Source organism: Rhipicephalus sanguineus, chromosome 9 (genome assembly GCF_013339695.2).
Source record: "Rhipicephalus sanguineus isolate Rsan-2018 chromosome 9, BIME_Rsan_1.4, whole genome shotgun sequence".
NCBI lineage: Eukaryota > Metazoa > Arthropoda > Arachnida > Ixodida > Ixodidae > Rhipicephalus > Rhipicephalus sanguineus.
Window position 1 is genome coordinate 26217193 of NC_051184.2, and position 23417 is coordinate 26240609.

The 23417-nt window shown below is 47.9% G+C and overlaps 1 protein-coding gene across 1 annotated transcript in view; it reads right to left on the bottom strand.

Moving 5' to 3' along the window:
- The window catches only part of LOC119404812 (A disintegrin and metalloproteinase with thrombospondin motifs adt-1), a 34563-nt gene extending 24993 nt beyond the window's left edge, over window positions 1–9570 (bottom strand). Inside the window, exons 1-7 of the mRNA XM_049419386.1 lie at window positions 9546–9570; window positions 8884–8955; window positions 7398–7469; window positions 5757–6014; window positions 4115–4888; window positions 3083–3216; window positions 747–830 (exon numbers count right to left, since the gene is read on the bottom strand). Of these exons, the coding sequence (XP_049275343.1) occupies window positions 747–830; window positions 3083–3216; window positions 4115–4888; window positions 5757–6014; window positions 7398–7469; window positions 8884–8955; window positions 9546–9570 (1419 nt within the window). The remainder of the gene's footprint in view (window positions 1–746; window positions 831–3082; window positions 3217–4114; window positions 4889–5756; window positions 6015–7397; window positions 7470–8883; window positions 8956–9545) is intronic.
- Window positions 9571–23417: the final 13847 nt, after the last annotated feature.

Here is a 23417-nt window from a genome sequence, read left to right on the forward strand (position 1 = left end):
GCAGAATCTTAATTCGAGCTAGTTGGTGCTCCCCTAACACTCTAAGGGGGAGCGCCAAGTCTGCCCCATACCTGTACTCAGTGGAACGTACGTGTACCGTCATTGTTTAAAGTGCAGGATTAAGTCCATGCAAGCTTTTGGTCGTAATGGCGGCCGGGGATCCCTGATGTTGCATTCCAAGAACTGTTTATTTACTACCGTTACCCCCAGAAAGTCGGGGACCCAAAGGCAGGCCACGTGATTTTCATTTTACAACCATTGCGAAGCTTACTTTGTTTAGCTCGACCAATACGGTGAGGGGGGTGTGGCTCTGCTGTACAACTTGCCCCCTCCCCCTCCGCTAGAAGAGAACCCAGCGCGAGCCCATGTCTGCAGGCCCTGGGACTAAGTAGGGAAATGGATTCGAAGTCCGGTTCTACAGAAGCTGTGTCAGCCTAAGCCGGAAGACACTTAGGGCGTTCACGGTTCACTCTATCAGAATGCAAATGACCACAGTGTTCTGTGCTAGTTGGAATACTAAAATTTGATGGATTTATTAATGGTGGAATACTAAACATGGATGAAAAACAAAAGCATGTAGACAGGGAAATAAGAAGGCGTTGATACTGTCCTTTTTTTCTTTCAATCTATGCATGCTTCTTTCCTTCTTCGCTTAAGTGTTCGAAATGCTCATCAAAGACCACAGTGTGTCCGCGCCAGAAGCCAGCTAGTAGTTCCACTCATGAAGTGAGGGACAGTTAACTTACGACTCCTTCGTCGAGCAATCGAAGTTCGGTGATGACAATGTGCAGCGGGTTTTTCAGCCAAGGTGGCTTGTAGAAGACCTGCACCTATAGAAAATAGTCGAAAGAAAAAAAAAAACACACACACACAGAAGACGTCAGTGTATGAAAAAACTCCCGTTCGTCGTTGACATCTTCAACATCGCACGCAAACCATTCCAACCACGTGGTCGACCATTTCCGACTAAATAAAATGCAAGAATATTACTACGACAACAGAAATATAATACTTTCTCACTGCGTTTAAGGCAAAAGATGCCGTGTAAATATGAGGGACACTTAAAGTTTGTCAGATGGGCACCAAGAAAGGCGGCAGAAAAAAACGTTTGCCAAAACAGTGGACTGTTTTCTTTATTGCTGCTAGACTTATGAATGATCTCATGCTTTGTAGATATGACTGTACGGTACAAAATAAGCGCAAGTTGATGCTCTTTCTTTATGTTATATGCCCCCCCCCCCGAACACACACACACACACACACACACACACACACACACACACACACACACACACACACACACACACACACACACACACACACACACACACACACACACACACACACACACACAGTGTACTGCGGTATATTGTGCTGCCCAGTGTACTGCGGCACGTGACTGTTGACACACACACGCACACACACGCACAGCCGCACTCAAATTACAAGGAAGGAAGAAAACAAAAGTGACAAGGCAGGGAGGTTGACCAGAAACACATCCCGATGACTACCCAACGCTCGGGAAATGGGAAAGAGTATAGAAAGATGAGAGAGAGAAGAGGTAAGGGAAGAAGCAAATTTCAAAGCACAACATTTTGGTCTATGTTTACGGGTCGATGCAACGTTGTAATGTCATTCGAAATAAGTTCAGTGAACAGCGGGAACTATTTGTTCAAAAGGTTTTCATAATTTAGTGTTATCACGTCCAAAGCTGCCTATGATATGAGTGGTGCCTCTCAATAAATGGACAGTTGTGTAATTATCTCACGCTTTTGGCAGAGAGAGGTGTTCGCCGTCACTGTAGCGTGAGAGTATACTGAGATGTCTTTTAACCCGTGGTCTTTTCCGTTCGTTACATTGAAACATGGAGGCAATATACTCATCACTTCAATTCGTACAATTTGTTGTCACATATTGGTTGATAGCAGGATACATGGCAAAATATACCGCAGTACACTGCCTCAATACATGCACAACACGGGCATGAAAGCACATATACATGGCAGACGAAATATTATACCTTGAGGCAAGTCTTCATCGCCGAAATAATAAAGCTCCTGGCCTAATGACGAAATTAACAAAATCTTGCCATTATAACTAGAGACCGGATTTCAGGAAAATGCCCATTTTGTTTCTTGCGCTCCTATCGCCCCACTTTGATATACGAGCATGAACTAGAGACTAAGAAGGGCTTTTATAGTGTTTTTACAGTGCTTATAAATGCCTATTTTTGGCGTTTGTGCCTAAGTGACTATCAATGCCTACTTTAAAAATTGACGCATATATGAACACTATTTGGCCTCAAGTTTCGCTTTCGAGTGGAGTTTGAGACTGTTATTCATGTTACCGGGCAACACTGACTGTACAGAAATCTATGGGGCTCAACCAAGTCCTCTAGTTCAGCCAACTTCCGGAAAACAACCCCTAGCAGCAATGAAATGGGTCTCGTCGGCCAGCATAAGCCGCCGCGTTGACATAGCGCGAGCGGTTGGCGAATACAAAACCGCAAAGAGAGCAATGGAAGAAAGGAAAATGTGCTGTTCACGCGGTTTTTGTTTGTTTGTAATTTACTTCTTAAGGTGTTCACCGACATGGGAGAAATAATCCCTACGCTATTCGACCCGGCCAATACAAGGCATCCCTCCATCCTGGTCTTTTAACAGTCTGGCTATCTGCTCCCGCTCAGCCCTTCCCAGCCATACCGAAAAGAAAGAGACCGAGGAGTGTGTTGATTCGACAGTAGGCACTTGACTCACCGTGCTACAGAATGAAAGGAGAGACCATGTTCTGCGAACCGTGCGGGAAAAAAGGACAATTGCACGGCTATGTTCAATTGTTGGCGCCTTTGTGTCATCGTAAACAATAACATTTCTTGCTTTCCTCTCGTAGATAAAGGTGGCGCACGTCTTTGTTTTGAAGTTATCTACATTTATGCAAAAAATTATCGAGTCTATATTTACGACGTTGGTGAGGAGGCCTAGCATATTGTTCTGCCTGCTTAGTGTTGGCTCCTAAAATGCGCTTTTTCAATGCCTAAAAGTCCGGCCTCTAATGACGAAACTCTAGCGGCAAAAGCCTTCACCTGTGAAATGATGGTCTTAATGGCATCCTCAAGACTGCTCGAGGAGCCGAGGGCTTCGGTGAACGATCTCTTGCAGTCAGCGTCGTAGAAGACTGCCATTTCCAGGGTCAGGCCGGGAGGATCGAAGTTGAATTCTGCAGTGTTGACGGAACGCCGGAAGAGACGAAAAAGGTAGCGATCCATCAGCAGCGGAATGTAGCGAAATATATAACTTAAAAAAAAAAGAAGTACTGAGAAGCGTTTTCGGGCGAACAAAAGGAAGTCATTCAGCCAGTAGCCGATGTCTCAATAAATGTACTTGTCCAGCTAAGGGCAGAGGAATGAACTCCTTGCCAAAGAAAGCTTGATGCAGTGAGACCTGACCGAGGCTTCCAGTGTTCGTCATTTGTTGATGCTTTCAAGTCTCCATTGTCAGTGAGCTCTATTTCTGTTTTGAAAATTTTTACACGTTTTCCTACTTGTTCATGGGAAGCAGATTTGCCGGTATTGACCTTACACTAATGAAATTAGCTTAACTTACTGTTTGCAGTAATTACTAATGTAATGAATCACTTGGGTCTAACGAGGAAAAACGAGCCTTTAAAATTTTCCTTCTTTCGTTCATTCTTGGGACTTGCAATTCAGTAATTTACTGAAATAATTCAAGAGAGCAATTTCAGAAAACTACTCGTCAATTTCCCAATCACTTTTGACTAAAATGTAACACGCCCGCTTCCCTTATGGCATTGAAAATTGGCCAAAAAAGAAAAGAAAAAAATAACAAACACAAGTTGATCTGAGTGCCAAACCTCAAGCGTGGGTAACTGAACAAAGATGTTTAGGGTTTCAATGTGTACGTATTATAAATTAAGTGTACATGAGTTGTGCACCAATGATGAACTTTTGTTAAAGTAATTTCAAAGTAGTTGCATTACTTTTCAAAAGTAATAGTAACGCAATGTCATTACATTCGGTCAGCTGTAATTCGTAATGTAATTTATTACTTCCTACGAGTAATGTTGTCATTTCAGATGGGAAGAAAGATTAGCTCACCTTTTATAACTTCGGCGTCCGACATTTCACTCTCGGGCAGCGGTCGAGAAGTGGTCACGTGTTGGGGACGAGTATGATGATGACCCTCTTTTATCGTATCGGGTGCGGGTGTGCTTTCATTTTTGTCACGTGCTTGCGTGTGTCCTGCCTGAACATCGTCAGGTCGCGCGGTTCCTTCGTGCTCGGTCTTCGAGTCGTTGCGATTCGCGTTCGGTGGGCCGGGAAACTTGAACGCGTTAATTACCGATCCCGACGACACAGGAAGAACATTAGTGCCCTGTGGTCGAGCCGACCCGTCCGGAGGAACGGAGTCATTAGACGAATCTTTACCGCCCGCTTGCTCCGTCTCGAATTCTACGGTGCTCTCATCATGAGGCTCCGGGACGGGCTTTATGGGTGGCTTCAATTCAGGCTTCAGAGTCGTCTCCGTAGTCGGCTTGTCTAGCGACCAGTCGAAAGGAACGTCCAGAGTCCATTCGGTAGGGTTTTCGATGGGGTTCTCCGTGGGGTTCACGGACGTTGTTTCCGCGAGCTTGGGTTCAGGTTTTTCTTCTTCGGGCTCGGCTTCGGGCTTGCGCGTCGGCTTTCTCGGAGGCTTTGGCTTGATCTTCACGACCTTCTTTTTATGAATGACAACCGGCATGTCAACGTGGCCCGTGCCCGAACTAGGGTGAGAGTTCCACAAGTGGGTCAGTACTGGCGTCCAGTGCAGCCGGCTGAAGTGGGGCAGGGGCCATTCGAAGCTGCCGGACATCGGGTGAACGCTGTTCGGTCCTGCGTAAGTTAATATATGAGCTTATGGGTAATTACGAGGCTATTTGAGGTTATGGTTTGTTAAGAGATTTCATTTCAAAATGAAATTACAAGGTAATAGGCCAGTGTTCTTTTTGCGGTTAGAAAATATGAAAGCGATATGCTGCTCACATTTCAGGTTCAAACACAGAAAGATGAGAACGTATCCCTTACACAGTTGAAAACCGTTTGTAACACGACCACACTACAAATGATTGTAGCCGCTGCTGCCGAATCAGTTGTACAGCAAATACAAAACACAAATACGATCGACGGAGATGAAAACAAAGAACTCGGCTTTCGCCTTCGAGTCGTCTTAGGCAAATGCACAAAAGACCCTGTGACTTTCTTTCATGCATTCAGTCTAGCATACTATTTCTTAGTGATTTGTTTTCTTCATGCAAGGCTCTCTATTTTTATAATGTACTGTGACCTCTACTAGCTCTAACGACCCTGTTTCTATCAATCTCGACCCAGCTCTAAACTTCTGATACTGTCCCAACCATTCACCAAACACCAATATCCACCGCGTGGAGCACAGAGTCACCCACCGATTGAACAACAACACTGATTATTCTCTCACTATCAAAGACGCCGACGCGCCGACACCACACCAGAATTTCTGCGAATTAGCGCTATTGCTTTAAAACACCACGATCGCTAAGAGTTACTGCGATCTGTGAATGAAGTGGAGTAACAGCTTCTCCCGAGGGCGGCAGTGCTATCGACATTATTGAGAAAGTTGGAGCGGATAGAGCGTTGAAGAGTACGGGTACATCCGGTTCTTGAATGTCCACGAAGGTGAAACACTGACTAATGCAAATGAAGTATACAGGAACGGCGTACGTACCCGACCCGGACAGCGGCAGGATTGAGCTGGTTGCCCCAGGCTCATCGTTGAGAGTACCGTCGTCGTATAGTCCGCTCAGTGCACCCACTCCGAGTCTGTGCGGGAAGCCACGGTTGAGGGATCCCCGTTGCCTCCAGGGAGCGTGACCGCGATTGTAACCTCTTACGAGCGGAAAGTAGGGCAGGATCACCGTGTCCCTGTGGTGTGGCGGTCTCCACAGCGGAGGTGGCAGCGTCGGCGGAGGCCTCATGAACAGTGCTGCAAGCGGTTCAGGCAAAGAAAAAGCTCGATTAAACGATTATGTCTGCATTGACAAAGGGGAAACACTCTTAAGCTATACTGAAAGAATTAATGTTTTCAACTTTCCTTAGGAAACACAGACGGGTATTCTCGAAAGCATACTGTTATAGAGACCAGCGCTTCCTACCATAATTGCGTCGGTTCGTTTCTGCCTGTTATTATTATTATTATTATTATTATTATTATTATTATTATTATTATTATTATTATTATTATTATTATTATTATTATTATTATTATTATTATTATTGAATGTGTTTAAGGAGAGTTTAGTGCCTAGGTGTGGCTCTGGCTACTCTTCTCTTAGGTTTCAGCCACCCTTTACATGCGCGCGCACATATGCACATGCAAAATGGAAAAATTTCTGGGAGGTTGAACCTCCCCAACACCCGCTCAACCCTGGCTAATGCCACCTTTCGCCAATGTTACCTTTCGTAAATATTGTGCCTCACTTTGAGGACGACAAAACTGCATTTGTGTCGTGTATCTGCGTGTTTGCGCCGTAGGAAGCATTCACGCAACTTGCGAGTGATGTCGCGGCTGAATGGTACGAAGAAAAATAGAGCTAACTCCCTCTGACAACACAATCAACGTCGTCGAATGCGGAGTGAGCTGTATCGGTTTCACGCTGGCATCGTAAACATCGATGGCCGCTTGCATTCGTAAAATACGACCCACGGGGCCTTTTCGGATACGTGACTGCGCAGGTGGTCCGAAATACGCGAATGCCGTTCTGCTGTAGCTACACCGGCCGCAGATGTTCGCACAGCGTCGCCTGCTTGGACTGTTTACGCAACGCTGGCGCGAGATATGCGCGGACAGGGCATTTCGGCATGTCTCGTGCTGTCCTTTTTGCAGTCGTGAATAGACCATACTCTCCAGAACACATGTCACTGAGTAATCTCTCAAACAGCGGGAGAGATTACTCCGGACTTTAAAGGTCAACACATACCCATACCAAACCAGAAATCATCGCATGGTCCCTACTCAGTTTTCTCGGCACTGCCGCTTCTGCGGAGAAACCGCGGGTCCCTACAACGCATGCCACGAGGCTGCCGAAAATCGCCAATAAAACTTCCCAACCCTCACCATACCCACGAGCTTTGGGAAATAGCCTTGGCCAGCTCCAACCTCGACGATCATCTAAGGCTGGTCGCGAGGGCCCAGTACGCTGCCCGAGCTCGAGGCATCCTGGACCAAGGGCGCCTCTCCATAGCTACCTTCTATACTATGAAGATGTTTATTCTTCCGCTCATCTCGCCAAAGCACTGTGCTATCTGCCAAGCCCCATTACTATGGTTAGTCATCGGAACTGCGGATAAGATTATCGAACAAACTTACTGTGGACGAATTGCTGCTTGCCTTTGACGGATTTTCCCGCCGGCTTGATGCTCTCGTAGTACGATCCTTCACCTGAGAAAAAGAAGGGGTAGAATACGCACGGTGTGTTCAACATTGACGGAGTGTCGTAAAATCATTTCGACGTCACGAGAACCGAGAAACTCGGGCCGAATTCACGATCTCATTGAAATTGGCCAGCAGGATTCGCTAACGATACGGCTAGCATCAACCCTGGTTTGAAGATGTTTCTTACGAGACAATCTGGAGCACACGACGCTTTTGTGAATAGGGGCCAAGAGGACAGTGAGTTGGGCTAGCTGGTACTGGCTGACTAGAGACATCACGAAATAGCAAACAAAAGGACGACGGACCAGGACGAGCGCTAATGCTCGTCCTGTTTGTTGCTTCGCCGGGCCCGTCGTCTTTTTGCAGGCTATTACGTTATCTCTCAAGGAGCCAGGAGCCGACGATCAGCACTTTCGGAATATCTATCCAATGCCAAAAATCTTTCCGCTCGCTAGTGGTCTCTGCTGTCACTAATGGTATTAACAGCATCAGGGTTGGCGGAACGTTTTTTTTTTTCTTGCGACCAGTCCAATAGCCTAATATGTTTCCTGCAAGTATGATCTCGGAAACGAAGCAACTGTTCTACCGTCAATGAAAGGGCGAGGAACTGTATACAACAGGCGTTTGCAACAGTAAATAAAAAATATTAAAAATCTGCAAGTTCTCTTTCTCGTATGCACTCGGGCTGAGCTACGCAAGATGGATGACGTCGCCATAGGAATTAAAATGAAGCAGAAATGTTCAATCTAGCGCCACTGTATTTACCATCGCACCTCACTCACCGTATCCTCGTTTATGCAAGCATATACACAATCATTTAGGAAGAGAACTTCAGCGCAAACGAGACGGACCACAAAGACTAGAAATAAAAGCACTGGCGCTTGTGGGGTCCGTCTTGTTTTTCGCTGAAGTTCTCTTCTTAAATGCTATGTACCAAATATAGGCCCAACAAAAGTTTTACTGAAGTTCCTATATACAATCAGTTGTGCAATGAATGGGAGGTCGGTCATCTTGCGCAGGACAGCGTCATTGTGTGAAGAAGGCATACTTGAAGTTTTGGACATATTGCTTTTGAGCGTACTGGTTTCTGAATTTTTTTTTATAAGACAGCAGATCACTCAAGCCTTAAGGTATTTGATGTCATTGTGAACGAAAGATGGGGGATTGATCGATGACTCGTTTCTTTGTTAGGCACAATCTAATGAAACCAATTGGCAATGGAGCTAAGGAAGGTACAAGGGGCACTACTTGCATGTTTCAACTGCAGTACAGTAATTACGACATAAATGGAAATGAATTAAACTGTACGAAAAATCAACTTGCCACAGCGAGGGACCGAACATACAACCTTCGGATAACGTTGATTGTGTTTATTTCGTCATTTGGCGAAGAAAGAAAAATTGCGGTAGCGTCAACTCACTGGGAACGGACTGCTGCGGGTCTCTTTCCGAATTTACTGTCGGCTGTATGGTTTCGTAGTACAGGGCTTCCTCTGCGAAAGTGAAAAACCAAAAAAAAATTTTTTTTTCATGCTGCTGCTGAAGACAACCGTACAAAAAGAATTTGGGATCATGGATCACAAGTTAGTGCCCGCCTTCACGTTTTCCAGTTGCGAATTCCCGCGATGTTCTGTGCACTCAGTGGCTGGTGCAGCAAAATGAAAAAGCGGGACTCCACCCGGTACATTAATGAATTGGGAACCTCGCCAAGAGTATCGCTTAGCTGAAGAGTGCAGTACTCAGAAAGAAAAAAAAAGACCATGATTGACTCCTAAAGAGCATCGTGAAGTTTCATTATTTGATGTTAAAAGATAAGTGTTTACCGGAGAAGCTAAGATCACCATTTTAATGACTCATGCATAGTTGCATAGCAAGGGCTTTCACGATATGCGGGTAATTGAAAGCACATCAGAGTGTTTATTGCGAACATGAGCACCACGCAGTTTTATTCCGTGATATTTGTGTCTACCGCCGAAGCACCTATTCCGTTTTAATGACTCATGCCTAGTTACATGACTCCCGCATAGTGACTCATGCAAAGCTTTCAGTATATGCGGGCAATTGAAAGCACAATTCCTCAAACGTATGTGCGCATACTGAAGCGACATTTTGTCTTGCCTACCTGGGATGTTTTCATCATCAAATAGTCCATCTGCCGCCTTGCGTTGCTGTAAGATGGGGAAGTAGAAGCGACGTGTATTTGTTAGGTCTGGTTCAAAGGAAAAAAAAAACAAGTAAACAAAACTATAGCTGCTCACACTCAAACAACGTCGTACTGCAAACTGCGCGAAGTTTGGACAGTGTTATATAAAGGCACGGTACTCAAGGATTGAAAGACAAACATTTATAGGTAAGTAATGCACATGCTTTCGTTTCTGCCGCCTTCAGTTCGGGTCACTTCGGCGTAATTTCGAGTCGAATTTTACATCAAAGCAAACATTATCTATAGAGGACAGATTCATAGCGAAATGGCGTGGTTATCTCGAGAAATTGTGCTTAACAGTCGTTATACTGAAGATTTTGATATTTAATTTCAATCCATGAGTATAATGTACCCACAGTGCAGGTGCCTTTGTTAAACTCTGTCCCGCATTCGCACTGTTTACACTTGTATGACTTCGTATACAGACATGCAAGGCTAGCCTTCCCTTTTTGAAATATGTGATTCTGCCATGTCATATTAACGCGAGAGCGTTAAAGAGCTCGTTTCGCAGAAATTCCGGCGTCGGCGTTGTTAGTTGCGAGCGAAAAATCACCGTCGTGTCCCTGACCGAAAAATCGAGAAAGGTGCAAATAAAATAAATAATAAAACTCTTATGTTGGAATGAGAATCGAACCGAGGCCGTCTGCGTGGCAAGCAGCTGTCCTACCACAGAGCCACTCCATTTTTTTCCTTTCATGGTATTTATCATACTGAGTATTACAGTGCACAATAAGAGATTGTACTTTTGCTTGCTTTATTAGAGCCACTCCATTTCTTGAAACTGCTTCGGAAAACAACACTATATGAATGTCATGTACTTGAAGGAGTCTTCGTAACGAATGTAATATTGCGCGGCAGAAGCGTAGAATCGCGCCAGGCGTTAAGACATTTGAATTGTGCAACGAGTGGGTGTTAAAGTCCCACCCATTACAAAGCGCTCAGACATAATTAATCATCATCAGTTGCAAAAGCATCAACAAAGTGAGGAGCTGCGTAGGTTCGCGTGCTGCCTTACGGACGCGTAGTGGGCCCTTCTTTGATTCGCAAATGGAAGAATTATGGCGTAGTGGGCACTTTCTATAATTCATTTTCACATGTGACCACTTTTACTTACAAAGTATTCGTTTCTTGGCCAATCCCCCAGAGTGGGTGTGAGCCATTTATAAAGGTCATCATCATCATCATCATCACTTAACAACTGCACTTGCAGTAGACATACTAGGATATACTTTGAAACGCCAATGTTATGCGTACAGTCGTTCGTTTTTTTTTTACGGCACGGTTGAGGCATGCACCGAGAACCGAAGCGAGGCTAGCAATTGAGAAGGCGATGCGCACGGGGCCCGATTACTCTATCGAGTTCTACTCTTGAAGGCGAAGCTCAAGCGCGTCCTCCAAGTTATTTTGTATATGAAGTGGGAGCAGACTCTAAACGGGAGAATTAGATCGCGCATATTTGCGTATTTGTTGCGAAAATGAGCGCATAGCTTTTACCTCGTTCAAAACGTGTACGCCGAGAAAAATTAAAAGTTATATGAGCAAATATGGCTACGGCCGTGGGGCAGCATTTACTTTCAAATTTCAGGTACATTGGTGCGGTGACTATTATTATTTTGTTTTTACGGCGAACTGACTGACTGAAGCAACCCTTCTGACTGAAAAACTTCACATTACGAAAACGCTTATTTCATTTCGTTGCCTCCTACGTATAGGATTCTACAGTTTACTTAACACAATTCATTTCGGGTGTGCGGTACCAGCTGATGTACAAAAATCATTTAGCGCTGTTTAAAGAGGTATGCCAGCGCGTCGCGGCAATAACATTCTACTAATGTACTTTTTATATACAACGTCACAAAGAAGGGAAATAAAAAAAAACAAGCAAGAAGCGAAAATTCGGCAGATGCAACGCCTTGTGGGAATAGATTTCATGCGAAGCAGTCAGCGAGTAGCTCTATGCTGCATTTTCTGGCTTTGAGCCAGGTGTTACGAGGTGGACCGACGTATTTTTGTAAGTGTAGTAGCTGTGTGCACATCGTGGGCTTACCAGGTACGTCGACAACACTGGCGTTTAAAGCGTAACTTATGGTCTGACGTAACGTCAGCACTCACGTTAGAGAACATACGTCAGTTTCATTGAAAAGTGCACTTTACGGTGCAGTGATATGAATATTGCCACGCCCGCTTCTTCTTTTATTTTGATGTGTTCGAGTTTGACCAGCAAGGACGGTTATCAACGCTCGACGCTGGCCGTGAAGCAGTGTTCGAGAAGCTTCACGATTTTAGTAGATCGTTTTGTTAAGATTGCGTGCCGCACGCGAATGTTTCAGCTTTGTCGAGAGATAACGCCGCCACCAGCGATATTGCTGGAAAGTTCCATAGCGCCTGTATATAAGCCGACGCGCTTGACCGCTTGTCAGTTGATCGACGGTGGACGCTCTGTCCGCCGCTGTCAGTGTATTGCTGTAGCTTTCAGTTTCTCGGCCACAAGTTCGGCCTAATAAAGAGTTTCACCTCGACTTGCTGACTGCTGCCTTCGTCGACGTCACGTCCACGTGACATCTGGTGGAGGTGCTGCTTCTTCCATGATACGGACGCCCCCGCGAAGTGCTGACCCAAGCCCAAGCCGCGACGAGGACGACGGCAAGGAGAACCCGGATCGTCGAACAAGCCGCAGGCAGAAGGGACTGCCGCCAGAGCACGGGCTCCTTCCCGAAAAAGACAGACAGCCGCAGATCCCAACATCGACCGCAGCGACGATGACCGACCCCGTGCAGCCTGCGCCGATCCTTCTTCGGCATCCCAAGGAGCCGCCAACCTTCCGCGGATCGTCGTTTGAAGACCCGGAAACCTGGCTTGAAACATACGACCGTGTCGCCATCTTTAACAACTGGACCAATGAAGACAAGCTGCGTCACGTGTACTTCTACCTCGAAGACGCGGCCAGAACCTGGTTCGAGAATCGGGAGTCCTCACTGCAGACCTGGGATCTTTTCCGCAGCGCATTCCTGCACACGTTCACAAGCGTCGTCCGCAGGGAAAGAGCCGCTTCTTTGCTGGAGACCCGGGTGCAGCTGCCAAACGAAAACGTCACCATATTCACGGAAGAGATGACTCGACTTTTCCGTCATGCCGACGCCGCGATGGCGGAAGACAAAAAAGTTCGCTTGCTCATGCGGGGTGTCAAACAAGAACTTTTCGCGGGACTTGTCCGCAACCCGCCCACAACGGTCGCCGAATTCCCCACCGAGGCTACGACTATTGAAAAGACACTGGACATGCCGACGAAACAGTACAACCGCTCGCCGCTGTCTGCAACCTATTCCGAAGTGCACTCACTAGCCACCGACGACTTGCGCGAAACCATCCGAGCGATCGTGCGGGAGGAGTTGCGCAAGCTGTTACCTTCGCCGCAGCCTCAAGTGGATTCGATCGCCGACATTGTCCGCGAGGAAATCAAAGAGTCACTGGGTGTTCCTCAGCCGACATCGCCGCAGCTTCAAGCAATGAGTTATGCTGCTGCAGCCCGACGCAACGCCCCCCTTCCTCGCCCGCGGCAAGACGCCGCGCCGCCCCAGCAGTTCCGCCGCCAGGCACCACCGCCGCCACCACCGACGCCATACCGCCCGCCAACCGGCCAGCGATACACGCCGAGGAAGACCGACGTTTGGCGCGCCCCCGACCATCGTCCACTCTGCTACCACTGCGGAGAAGCCGGCCACACCTACCGCCGCTGCCAGTATCGACGGATGGGACTGCGCGGATTCGCCATCGACGCGCCGCGTCCACAGCAGGGTGAACGACCACGTGACATCGCCGACTATCTGGCAGGAGGGCAGTGGACCCCCCGAGGACCTTCCCGATCGCCGTCGCCAGGCCGCTACGCCTCTCCCCAACGCCGCCAGTATACTGGCCCATTCCGGGGCCGGTCGCCTAGCCCGTATCCGGAAAACTAAGGGCAGCAACCGATGAGGGTGCGGTTGCTGTACGACGAAACATCGAAGATCCTCCGCCGCCGACGACGACGCCACGACGAAACCTTGAAGACCCGACGCGAACCAGACAGAGCGCTGACGACGAAGCCTCGCGGACTGAAGTAGACCTGACGACGCAACGTGGAAACAGCGGAACAAACCGACGTAGCCGTGACCCGACGCCACGACCTAACTGCAACGCAAGACGACGAACTAGCGACCTCGACGTTCTTATCGACGGCCACAGCGTCACAGCCCTCGTCGACACCGGAGCCGACTATTCTGTCATCAGTGGACCGTTCGCCATGAAGCTGAAGAAAGTTAGGACAGCCTGGGAAGGCCCCGAAATCCGGACAGCTGGAGGTCACCTCGTAACGCCAGAGGGAATCTGCACAGCGAGACTCACCATTAAGAACAGGATTTATCCCGCGAACTTCGTAATCCTGCCGCGTTGCTCGAGAGATGTCATCCTTGGTATGGACTTCTTAGGCCTTCATGGTGCAATCATCGACCTGAGGTCTAAGTCAATAACACTGTCCACGGAAAAGGCACTACCGCCGCACACTCCGCCAAGAAAGCACGCCTTGAATGTGCTGGAAGACCAGGTCACCATTCCACCTCGCTCCAGCGTCATCATTTCCGTCGGCACTCAGAAATCAGCAGACCTCGAAGGCGTTGTTGAAGGCGACCAGCACCACTTGATTAACCGCAAGATTTGCGTCGCAAGAGGAGTAGCAGAGCTGCGGGCAGGGAAAGCAACAGTTATGCTCACGAATTTCAGCAACGAGTAGTACAAGCACGTGAGCAAAGGCACGACGGTCGCCTACATCGAAGAAATCGTAGAAGCCAGCAATGCTTTCGGCCTCACCGATTCTCCCGAGCCTACTCCGACGAATAAAGCGCCGCAACCAGCTTTCGACATCAATCCCAGCCTTCAGAAGCACAAACAAGAACAGCTCAAAACCCTGCTCTTGCAATACAAGGACTGCTTTTCGTTGTCGTCAAGAATTAGGCAGACTCCCGTAGCAAAACATCGCATCATAACAGAGGAAAGCGCCAGACCACTCCGTCAGAGCCCGTACAGAGTTTCGACGCGAGAACGCGAGGCCGTGAAGAAACAGGTCGACGAAATGCTAAGCGACGACATCATCCAGCCGTCGAAGAGTCCGTGGGCATCCCCGGTGGTGCTAGTGAAGAAGAAGGATGGGACTCTACGTTTTTGCGTCGATTATCGTCGCCTGAACAAAGTCACGAAGAAGGACGTGTATCCCCTTCCCCGGATAGACGACACCCTGGATCGATTACACAACGCAAAGTACTTTTCGTCGATGGACCTCAAGACCGGTTACTGGCAAATAGAAGTCGACGAGAGAGACCGAGAAAAGACTGCTTTTATAACACCAGACGGCCTGTTCGAGTTCAAGGTCATGACCTTTGGTCTTTGCTCGGCACCTGCGACTTTTCAACGGGTTATGGACACAGTACTGGCCGGCTTGAAGTGGCAGACGTTCTCGTGTACTTGGACGACGTCGTTGTGTTTTCCTCAAACTTCGACGAACACCTTCGGCGCCTTGAAGTTGTACTTCAAGCAATCAATACCTCCGGACTCACCTTGAAGCCTGAAGTGCCGCTTCGCGTACGAGGAGCTCTTGTTCTTGGGTCACGTGATCAGCAAGGATGGTGTTCGCCCGGACCCGCGGAAAACAGCTGCCATCGCTGACTTCCCGACGCCCACCGACAAGAAGGCCGTACGCCGTTTTCTCGGCTTGTGCGCCTATTACAGACGTTTCGTCAAGGAATTTTCACGGATCGCCGAGCCACTGACGCAACTCACGAAGGCCGACGTCGAATTCAGGTGGGAAACGTCGCAAGTTCAAGCATTTCAAGAAGTGAAACGACGCCTGCAGACGCCTCCCATACTTGCGCATTTCGACGAATACGCCGATACGGAAATCCACACCGACGCAAGCAGCGTAGGACTCGGCGCCGTCCTTGTGCAAAAGACCGACGGATTCGAAAGGGTCATCAGTTATGCTAGCCGGTCGCTATCAAAGGCAGAAATCAACTACTCCACAACAGAAAAGGAGTGCCTGGCCATCATCTGGGCTACATCGAAGTTTCGCCCCTACCTCTACGGCCTGCCCTTCAAAGTTGTGAGCGACCACCACGCCTTGTGTTGGCTAGCTAACTTGAAGGACCGTTCAGGTCGCCTCGCACGGTGGAGCCTACGACTTCAAGAATTTGACATAACCATCGTTTACAAGTCCGGAAGAAAACACTCCGACGCTGACTGCCTGTCCCGCGCCCCCGTCGACCCACCGCCGCAGGACGACATGGAGGATGACTGCTTCTTGGGAACCATAAGTGCCGAAGACTTCGCCGAACGTCAGCGAGCAGACCCATAACTCAGGGGCCTTGTGGAATACCTCGAGGGCAGGACCACCGTTGTTCCCAAGGTATTCACGCGAGGACTGACGTCGTTTTTCTTGCGCAACGGTGTTCTCCTTAAGAAGAACTCGCCGCTTCGAGCCGATTCCCTTCTCGTAGTGCCCTCGACATTGCGACCAGAGATCCTCCAGGCTCTGTATGACGACCCGACGTCTGGACACCTGGGTGTTTCTCGCACGCTCGCAAGAATACAGGAAAAGTACTACTGGCCGCGCCTTGTCGCCGACGTAACTCGCTACGTCAAGACCTGCCGGGACTGTCAGCGACGCAAGACACCGCCGACTAGGCCAGCCGGACTTCTGCAGCCTATCGAGCCACCTCAACGGCCGTTCCAGCAAATTGGGATGGACTTACTGGGGCCGTTCCCGACGTCCAATACCGGAAACAAATGGATCGTCGTAGCTACCGACTACCTCACCCGCTACGCCGAGACAAGGGCCCTACCCAGAGGCAGTGCCGCCGAGGCAGCAAAGTTCTTCGTTGAGAACATCCTCCTGCGTCATGGCGCCCCAGAGGTCCTCATCACCGACAGAGGTACGGCGTTTACTGCTGACCTAACTCAGGCAATACTGAGATACAGCCAAACAAGCCACCGCCGGACCACAGCGTACCACCCACAGACCAATGGCCTCACCGAGCGGCTGAACAAGACCATCGCCGACATGCTGGCCATGTATGTCGACGTCGAACACAAGACGTGGGATGCCATCCTTCCGTATGTGACCTTCGCATACAACACGGCCATGCAAGAAACGACGCAAATGACGCCGTACAAGCTGGTCTACGGAAGGAGCCCGGCAACGACGCTCGACGCAATGCTACCAACCGCCACCGACGAAGACGATCTCGACGTTGCCGCCTATTTGCAACGCGCCGAAGAAGCTCGACAGCTCGCCCGCCTGCGCATCACGAACCAGCAGAGGGTCGACAGCCGTCACTATAATCTTCGACGACGCCACATGGAGTACCAACCCGGTGACCGTGTGTGGGTCTGGACGCCGATACGCCGACGTGGGCTCAGTGAAAAACTTCTTCGACGATACTTCGGCCCATACAAGGTGCTTCGACGTCACGGCGCTCTTGACTACGAGGTCGTCCCGGACGGCATTACGAACTCCCAGCGACGCCGCGCACGACCTGAAGTCGTCCATGTCGTGCGCCTTGAGCCGTTTTTTGCGCGTTAGCGAACCTGAGAACTCTACTTTTTCCTTTGTTATGGTCATTTATTTGTGTATGCACTTGTTTTTTCCTTTGCATGTTCTGTTGCAAGCATCGGGACGATGCTTTTTCAGAGGGGGGCAATGCCACGCCCGCTTCTTCTTTTATTTTGATGTGTTCGAGTTTGACCAGCAAGGACGGTTATCAACGCTCGACGCTGGCCGTGAAGCAGTGTTCGAGAAGCTTCACGATTTTAGTAGATCGTTTCGTTAAGATTGCGTGCCGCACGCGAATGTTCCAGCTTTGTCGAGAGATAACGCCGCCACCAGCGATATTGCTGGAAAGTTCCATAGCGCCTGTATAAAAGCCGACGCGCTTGACCACTTGTCAGTTGATCGACGGTCGACGCTCTGTCCGCCGCTATCAGTGTATTGCTGTAGCTTTCAGTTTCTCGGCCACAAGTTCGGCCTAATAAAGAGTTTCACCTCGACTTGCTGACTGCTGCCTTCGTCGACGTCACGACCACGTGACAATATCGTACCTAATTTTCGTTAGCGTATTCCTTCGGAGTCGAGCAACGCTGGAATATAGCTTGCTGAATCATCGGAATACAAAATGTAATGTTTATTAGACCGCTACAAAAGCGGAGCCAACACTGGAACCACAGACTTCAACCTGACCTGACGCCTGCATCGTGGAAGTACATATGTGGTGTTCATTGCTTTGTTATAAAATTTGATAGCCAGCACCGCAACCACAATTGAAGTTGCACCGACATTACGCCTGCACAGGGTCTTTTTCCATAGCAGTCTCTAGACCTGGCGCGGCTCTGTGGTAGAATACCTGACTGCCACGCAGAATGCTTGGGTTCGATTCCTGCTGGTATCCTAATTTTTATTCTTTACATTCGCCGGTTCAACGCTGCCGATGTCGGTTTTTGTTGGCGCTCTCGCATTTAAATTACCAATGCCTGTTCTCGCCGTTCCTGGGTAGATATAAAACTGTCAATCACCTGTGACGCATACCGCGGCCCGTGGTATACGGTTATGCGCCACACGTGTCTGGAGGAAAGGGTTTGACGACGTACGCGACAGCATCTGCACGTTATTCATGTCTTGACCAGGCAGTAATATTCGTCAAACCCTCTTGCCCTCGCATGCCAATTTTTGTCTACACCAAGCTAAGGGCGATCACGAGAGCATTCAGACGTAGGCGGCTAGATAGATAGATAGATAGATAGATAAAAACGATCAAGGTGCCTTGGGTTCGCTAAGAAATACTTCGCATTTAAAACTCCGACGGTATAATCGACACACGCTACCTAAAGAGGCTGCCGTCCCCGCACCAGAAGGTCAGTATTGTCGCGCTAAACCTCAGAAAGCATGCACGTGTGTTTTTAAAGAACTTTCCCATGGTGTTACTTAAAAGGGCCCCTAAACGACCTTTGAAAATACAAAGAAGCGAGCGCGTTAGTCTCTCCTGGGGTGTTTCCAGTCTTTCCGCCAGAATTTGCGACGCGAGCAGCATGTTCACGTGAAATCAGGAGAAAATAAGCTCTAGATTGGTCCATATGCGAGAGATGTCATTTGTGAATTGTCTCCTAAACCGCTTTGCCACTCAGTCGCACGCCCGTTCTGCCTTCTCTCGCATGACTTGTCTACGCTATCAACTGATTTCACTTCATTTCATGTGTTTTAGACTGCGCAAACGGATATAACAGCGTGTAGCCGAAAAGCGCAAAATCCTGATAGGCTCAACGCTTAGTGCTGACATTCTCCATGTGTTTTATGAAGAAAATAATTGGCGAGGAGGTGATGTCGCCTGTAGGAAGGGTAATAAAGGCAAGAAAGAAATCACAGTCTCCTCTTTGAACTCGCCGAGGTTTAGGGGCCCTTTAAAAGATTTCATAAAGTGTTTATACTCTTCGGCTGATGTGTAATGAACATTTGGACCAATCAGTTGGTATCGCTGGCCAGCGCTTGCTACACTGGGGACGAAGTAAAATTGATCCGGATTACGGCGCTGCTTAAAGCGCAACTGAGGCGCGACAAAGCAATAATTTGTTGAACTACTGCTATATACCTCTAAACAGTATAACTTATGAGAAACTGCTGTACGTGCAAACCGCACGCGGATTCCCAGCATTCGATTTTACTGAGTAGTGACAATATATATTTTCAACATAGGCTATTCATTGATCATTTAGGAAGCAAGTAGAACGAATAAAATAGATTTCGTAGATATTTTTTTTTTGTAGAGACAGTCTGTACACCACTTCCATTAGCCAACATGAGCGAGCCTATACGACCAAGAAGAAACGCAGTACGATTACAGTCTACATACTGACAATTCTTTCTGTGATGGAGGGAGAGACGCAAGCTAGATGCAACGGGATACGACAATATATACGTCACGTGTTCAGGCCCCACTTGTGGTACGTCGTCTACATTACGCTCCGCCCCACCCTTCCCCTCAGAAAAAGAAAGGAAAGCAAAAGAGAGAAAAAGTCTATCTTCACAGAGCTCCAATATAAGCCCATCTTGATTTATTCAGTTCTATGTAATAGTACCGCTTCGTAGAGTAGCCACACTATTCATCCGGAGATCTTCCGGAATTACGGTAAGGGTAATCGCGTTCGCACTGTCATCAGTACTTACCGAAGCCGGGAAAATAAATCCTGCAGACGTCATTCGCGCCCAAGACGCTGCAAAAAGCGCCGCCAACATCCACAATCCATCCATATCCAACGGTGCGGAAAGCACTTGCACTGGTGTTGTCTTTATCCACGATTTCAAGCTCTGGCTGCCTCGCTCCTTTGCGTGGAGTACACACACGGAACCCACACGTGGAACGCGCACATGTAACGATCACGTAGTCCACGACATCACAAGACTACGCAAGCGCACCCACAAGCGCTCAGCGCCTCTGCCAACGTCACCACAAGCTCTCCAAAACAACGCCAGCAGCAAGCGATTGCCCACCGGTCGTGATCAGAGCGTGTCACTTCTCTCCGGGGCCATGCACTTCACGTCACACGCACTCACGTTCGCGTCGTCATGCGGCCTATATACGTGCGGTTCACGCGTCACGACCGATCTCCGTCGGAAAGTGGCGACGAGGCGTAGGGCTCTTGCCTTCCTGAAGATGCCGTGAAGCGACTGGTAGCACGGTTCTGCTGCCTTCGGCACCCCGGCTCGACTTCGGGGGGCCCAGAACAGAGTAATCGACACAAACCTTATGTCACAAGTTAATGCAGCACCAGCTATACCTTCTGAGTCACGAACAAAGCGCAGTCCTGGAAGGACATCCAGGCACAGCCTACGATCGAAACTTGCCAGGACAGTAATAAAGAGCAGGCACTTTTGGAGATGCTACCGCAGTGAACGATAACGCGGCGTATAGTGACGAGCCAGACGTTCTGTTGAAGCAGGGACCATTGGAAACTGTCGTCGACGCAGCCTGCTAAAAGTCGAATAAGAAGGGTTCCGTAGATCATCGGCACTGTCACAACGGCATCCAGGGATATGTACCGTGAATCCGTGTAGGTTGAGGCATGCTGGATTCACAACCGACGGGGGGAAAGTACGCGGCAAAGACTTTCCTCAAAGTGACAGCCACGACGATCCGGTCCTGAACGGGTTAGGTCGGTGGTTCGATATCCTCATGACTACGTCGGTTCGGAAAGGCCGCGCCCGTGCTCCAGCCGCGGCTCAGTGGCAACTGAGGGACGAATTCGGAGACGTACGCCGGCGTTGCGGGAAAGGCGAGTGGCGGCGCTACTCGTTCGACAGCCAATAGCCGATCACCTACAGAACAGATGTTGCGGAACGATCACGTGATCTCGGGAGTGATCTCGCACCTCAGCGATGCCGGCTTTGATATCGTGTTCAACGTAGATTTGGGGCAGCAGGAAGGGGCTGCATTTTAATAAGAAGGAGAGCGATGGAAGGATATGAAAAAAAAGTCGAAGGTAGGAAACAATTGCTTGCTTACCCAATTCTTGGCCAATCCCCCAGGGTGGGTGCGATCCGAAATTTTAGGATCTGCATCTACAGTTCGACTGAAATAATGTCGAAAAGGTGGACTAAACAAACAAAGAAACAGAAGCAACAGAAAAGGTCACAAACAGAACCCAGACTGCGTGAAAGAAAAAAAAGGACGAAAAAAAAATGGTAGGAGAGCAACAGAAAAAAAAAATGAATAAACGTCACTCAGACCCGAAAGGAAAGAGGGCAAGAAAGTAAATAACGATTGCAACAAAGGTAGGAGGAAATTTCTTGAGTCACGCATACCTTGCATGTCGTTTAGTATGCGGTTGTTTTCCGTTGTGTTTGTTTCGAATCGTGTGAATACCGCGATTTCTTCACAGTCGTCGGTAGGACTTGTACATTTCTTTTTATTCGAATGTTTGCCCAACGCCACCCACAAATAAATGTATAAATGTAGGCCGGTTCTCCTTATCACTTACTTGTGCGTCAGTCTCTTCGCTATAAGCGTTTTGTATCGCCCACACGTGGACATAAAATGTGACGCTTAAGTTGACAGCACCGTACCAAAAAAGTTAGTCAGATAAAACAAAAAGTTCGAACGTTTCGTCTATCGTATTTCTGCAATGCCTAACCGACAGTCACCTACCACCTTAAAACAGCACGCCTCGATGGTGCTAGCCACTTTCCGAGCGAGTGCGGGGACATATCTTATCTTGAGATCAAAAAGTGACCAGGTTGCGGCTGCGGTTGCTACGAACAACCAACCACGAACAACGACTATGACACTCCTCTGTTTTTATGTCTGTTTTGCTAACCCTTTCTTCTCTCTCTCCCTCAATTTTCTGCTTCATATCTGTCTCCTCTCATCCTCACGCACTCCAGCGGGGCGAACTGGATATTTAGATTTCCGTTAACATCCGCTATCTATCTATCTATCTATCTATCTATCTATCTATCTATCTATCTATCTATCTATCTATCTATCTATCTATCTATCTATCTATCTATCTATCTATCTATCTATCTATCTATCTATCTATCTATCTATCCATCTATCTATCTATCTATCTATCAATCTATCTATCTATCTATCTATCTATCTATCTATCTATCTATCTATCTATCTATCTATCTATCTATCTATCTATCTATCTATCTATCTATCTATCTATCTATCTATCTGAATGAAGTGAAGGATGCACCTATACAATATGGCTTATTAAGCTTTCTTCTGGTGGGCCAATATATATATATATATATTTATATATATATATATATATATATATATATATATATATATATATATATATATATATATATATATATATATATATATATATATATATATATATATATATATATATATATATATATATAAAATCATATGTTGTACATAACTCCTGACGTCACGCTGCACATCGTATATGAACCCAATATATTGCCGGTGTCATTAGCGTTAACGGACTGACAAGAAAAGCGCGCCTCATTACCGGCCTTTGTTTACGTTTTGCCGCTTGTGCTACTCGATACCGTAGTACAAAAAAGAGAACGCATGAGCCTAAAGGAAACGGCAAGGTGTCCTCGTGTACATAAACGACAGTTTATTGCGTACTCAGCATGCCAAGGAATGAACATATCGATGTAATAGTATAATTCGCGCTGTATTCTCCCGGAGACTGTGAAAAAAATGAGAAGCAACCGCTGAATGACGCAGCACAATAAAAACAAATATTTGAACTAATTGAAGAGTGAAATCGTCAAGCGTGAGAAATCTTTTTTTAAAAGCGAAGCTGTTTGAGCCAGCCGTAAATTTTTTTCGGGGGGGGGGGGGGGGTTCAACCATACTTTATGTATGTTCGTGCGTGTGCTTGTATGTGTGCGTGCCTATATACGCAAGCAAAATTGAAAAATTTCGGGGGGGGGGGGTTGAACCTCCAACCCCCCCTCCCCTTGGCGACGCCCCTGACAAAAAACTATCATCATCATGAACGGGTATGTACAACAGAAATGACGCAAATCCCACCACTCACCGCTGGTCCACTAAAGTGAAGAAGGCAGCAGACGGACAGCAAACACCAGCAGACGGACAGCGCAGACTACCACAGTTGGTAGTCTGCGCTCTTTCCTGTCTCCCTTCTTCTTTCCTGCTGGTTGCGCAGTAAGGGCGAGTTCACAACCAATTA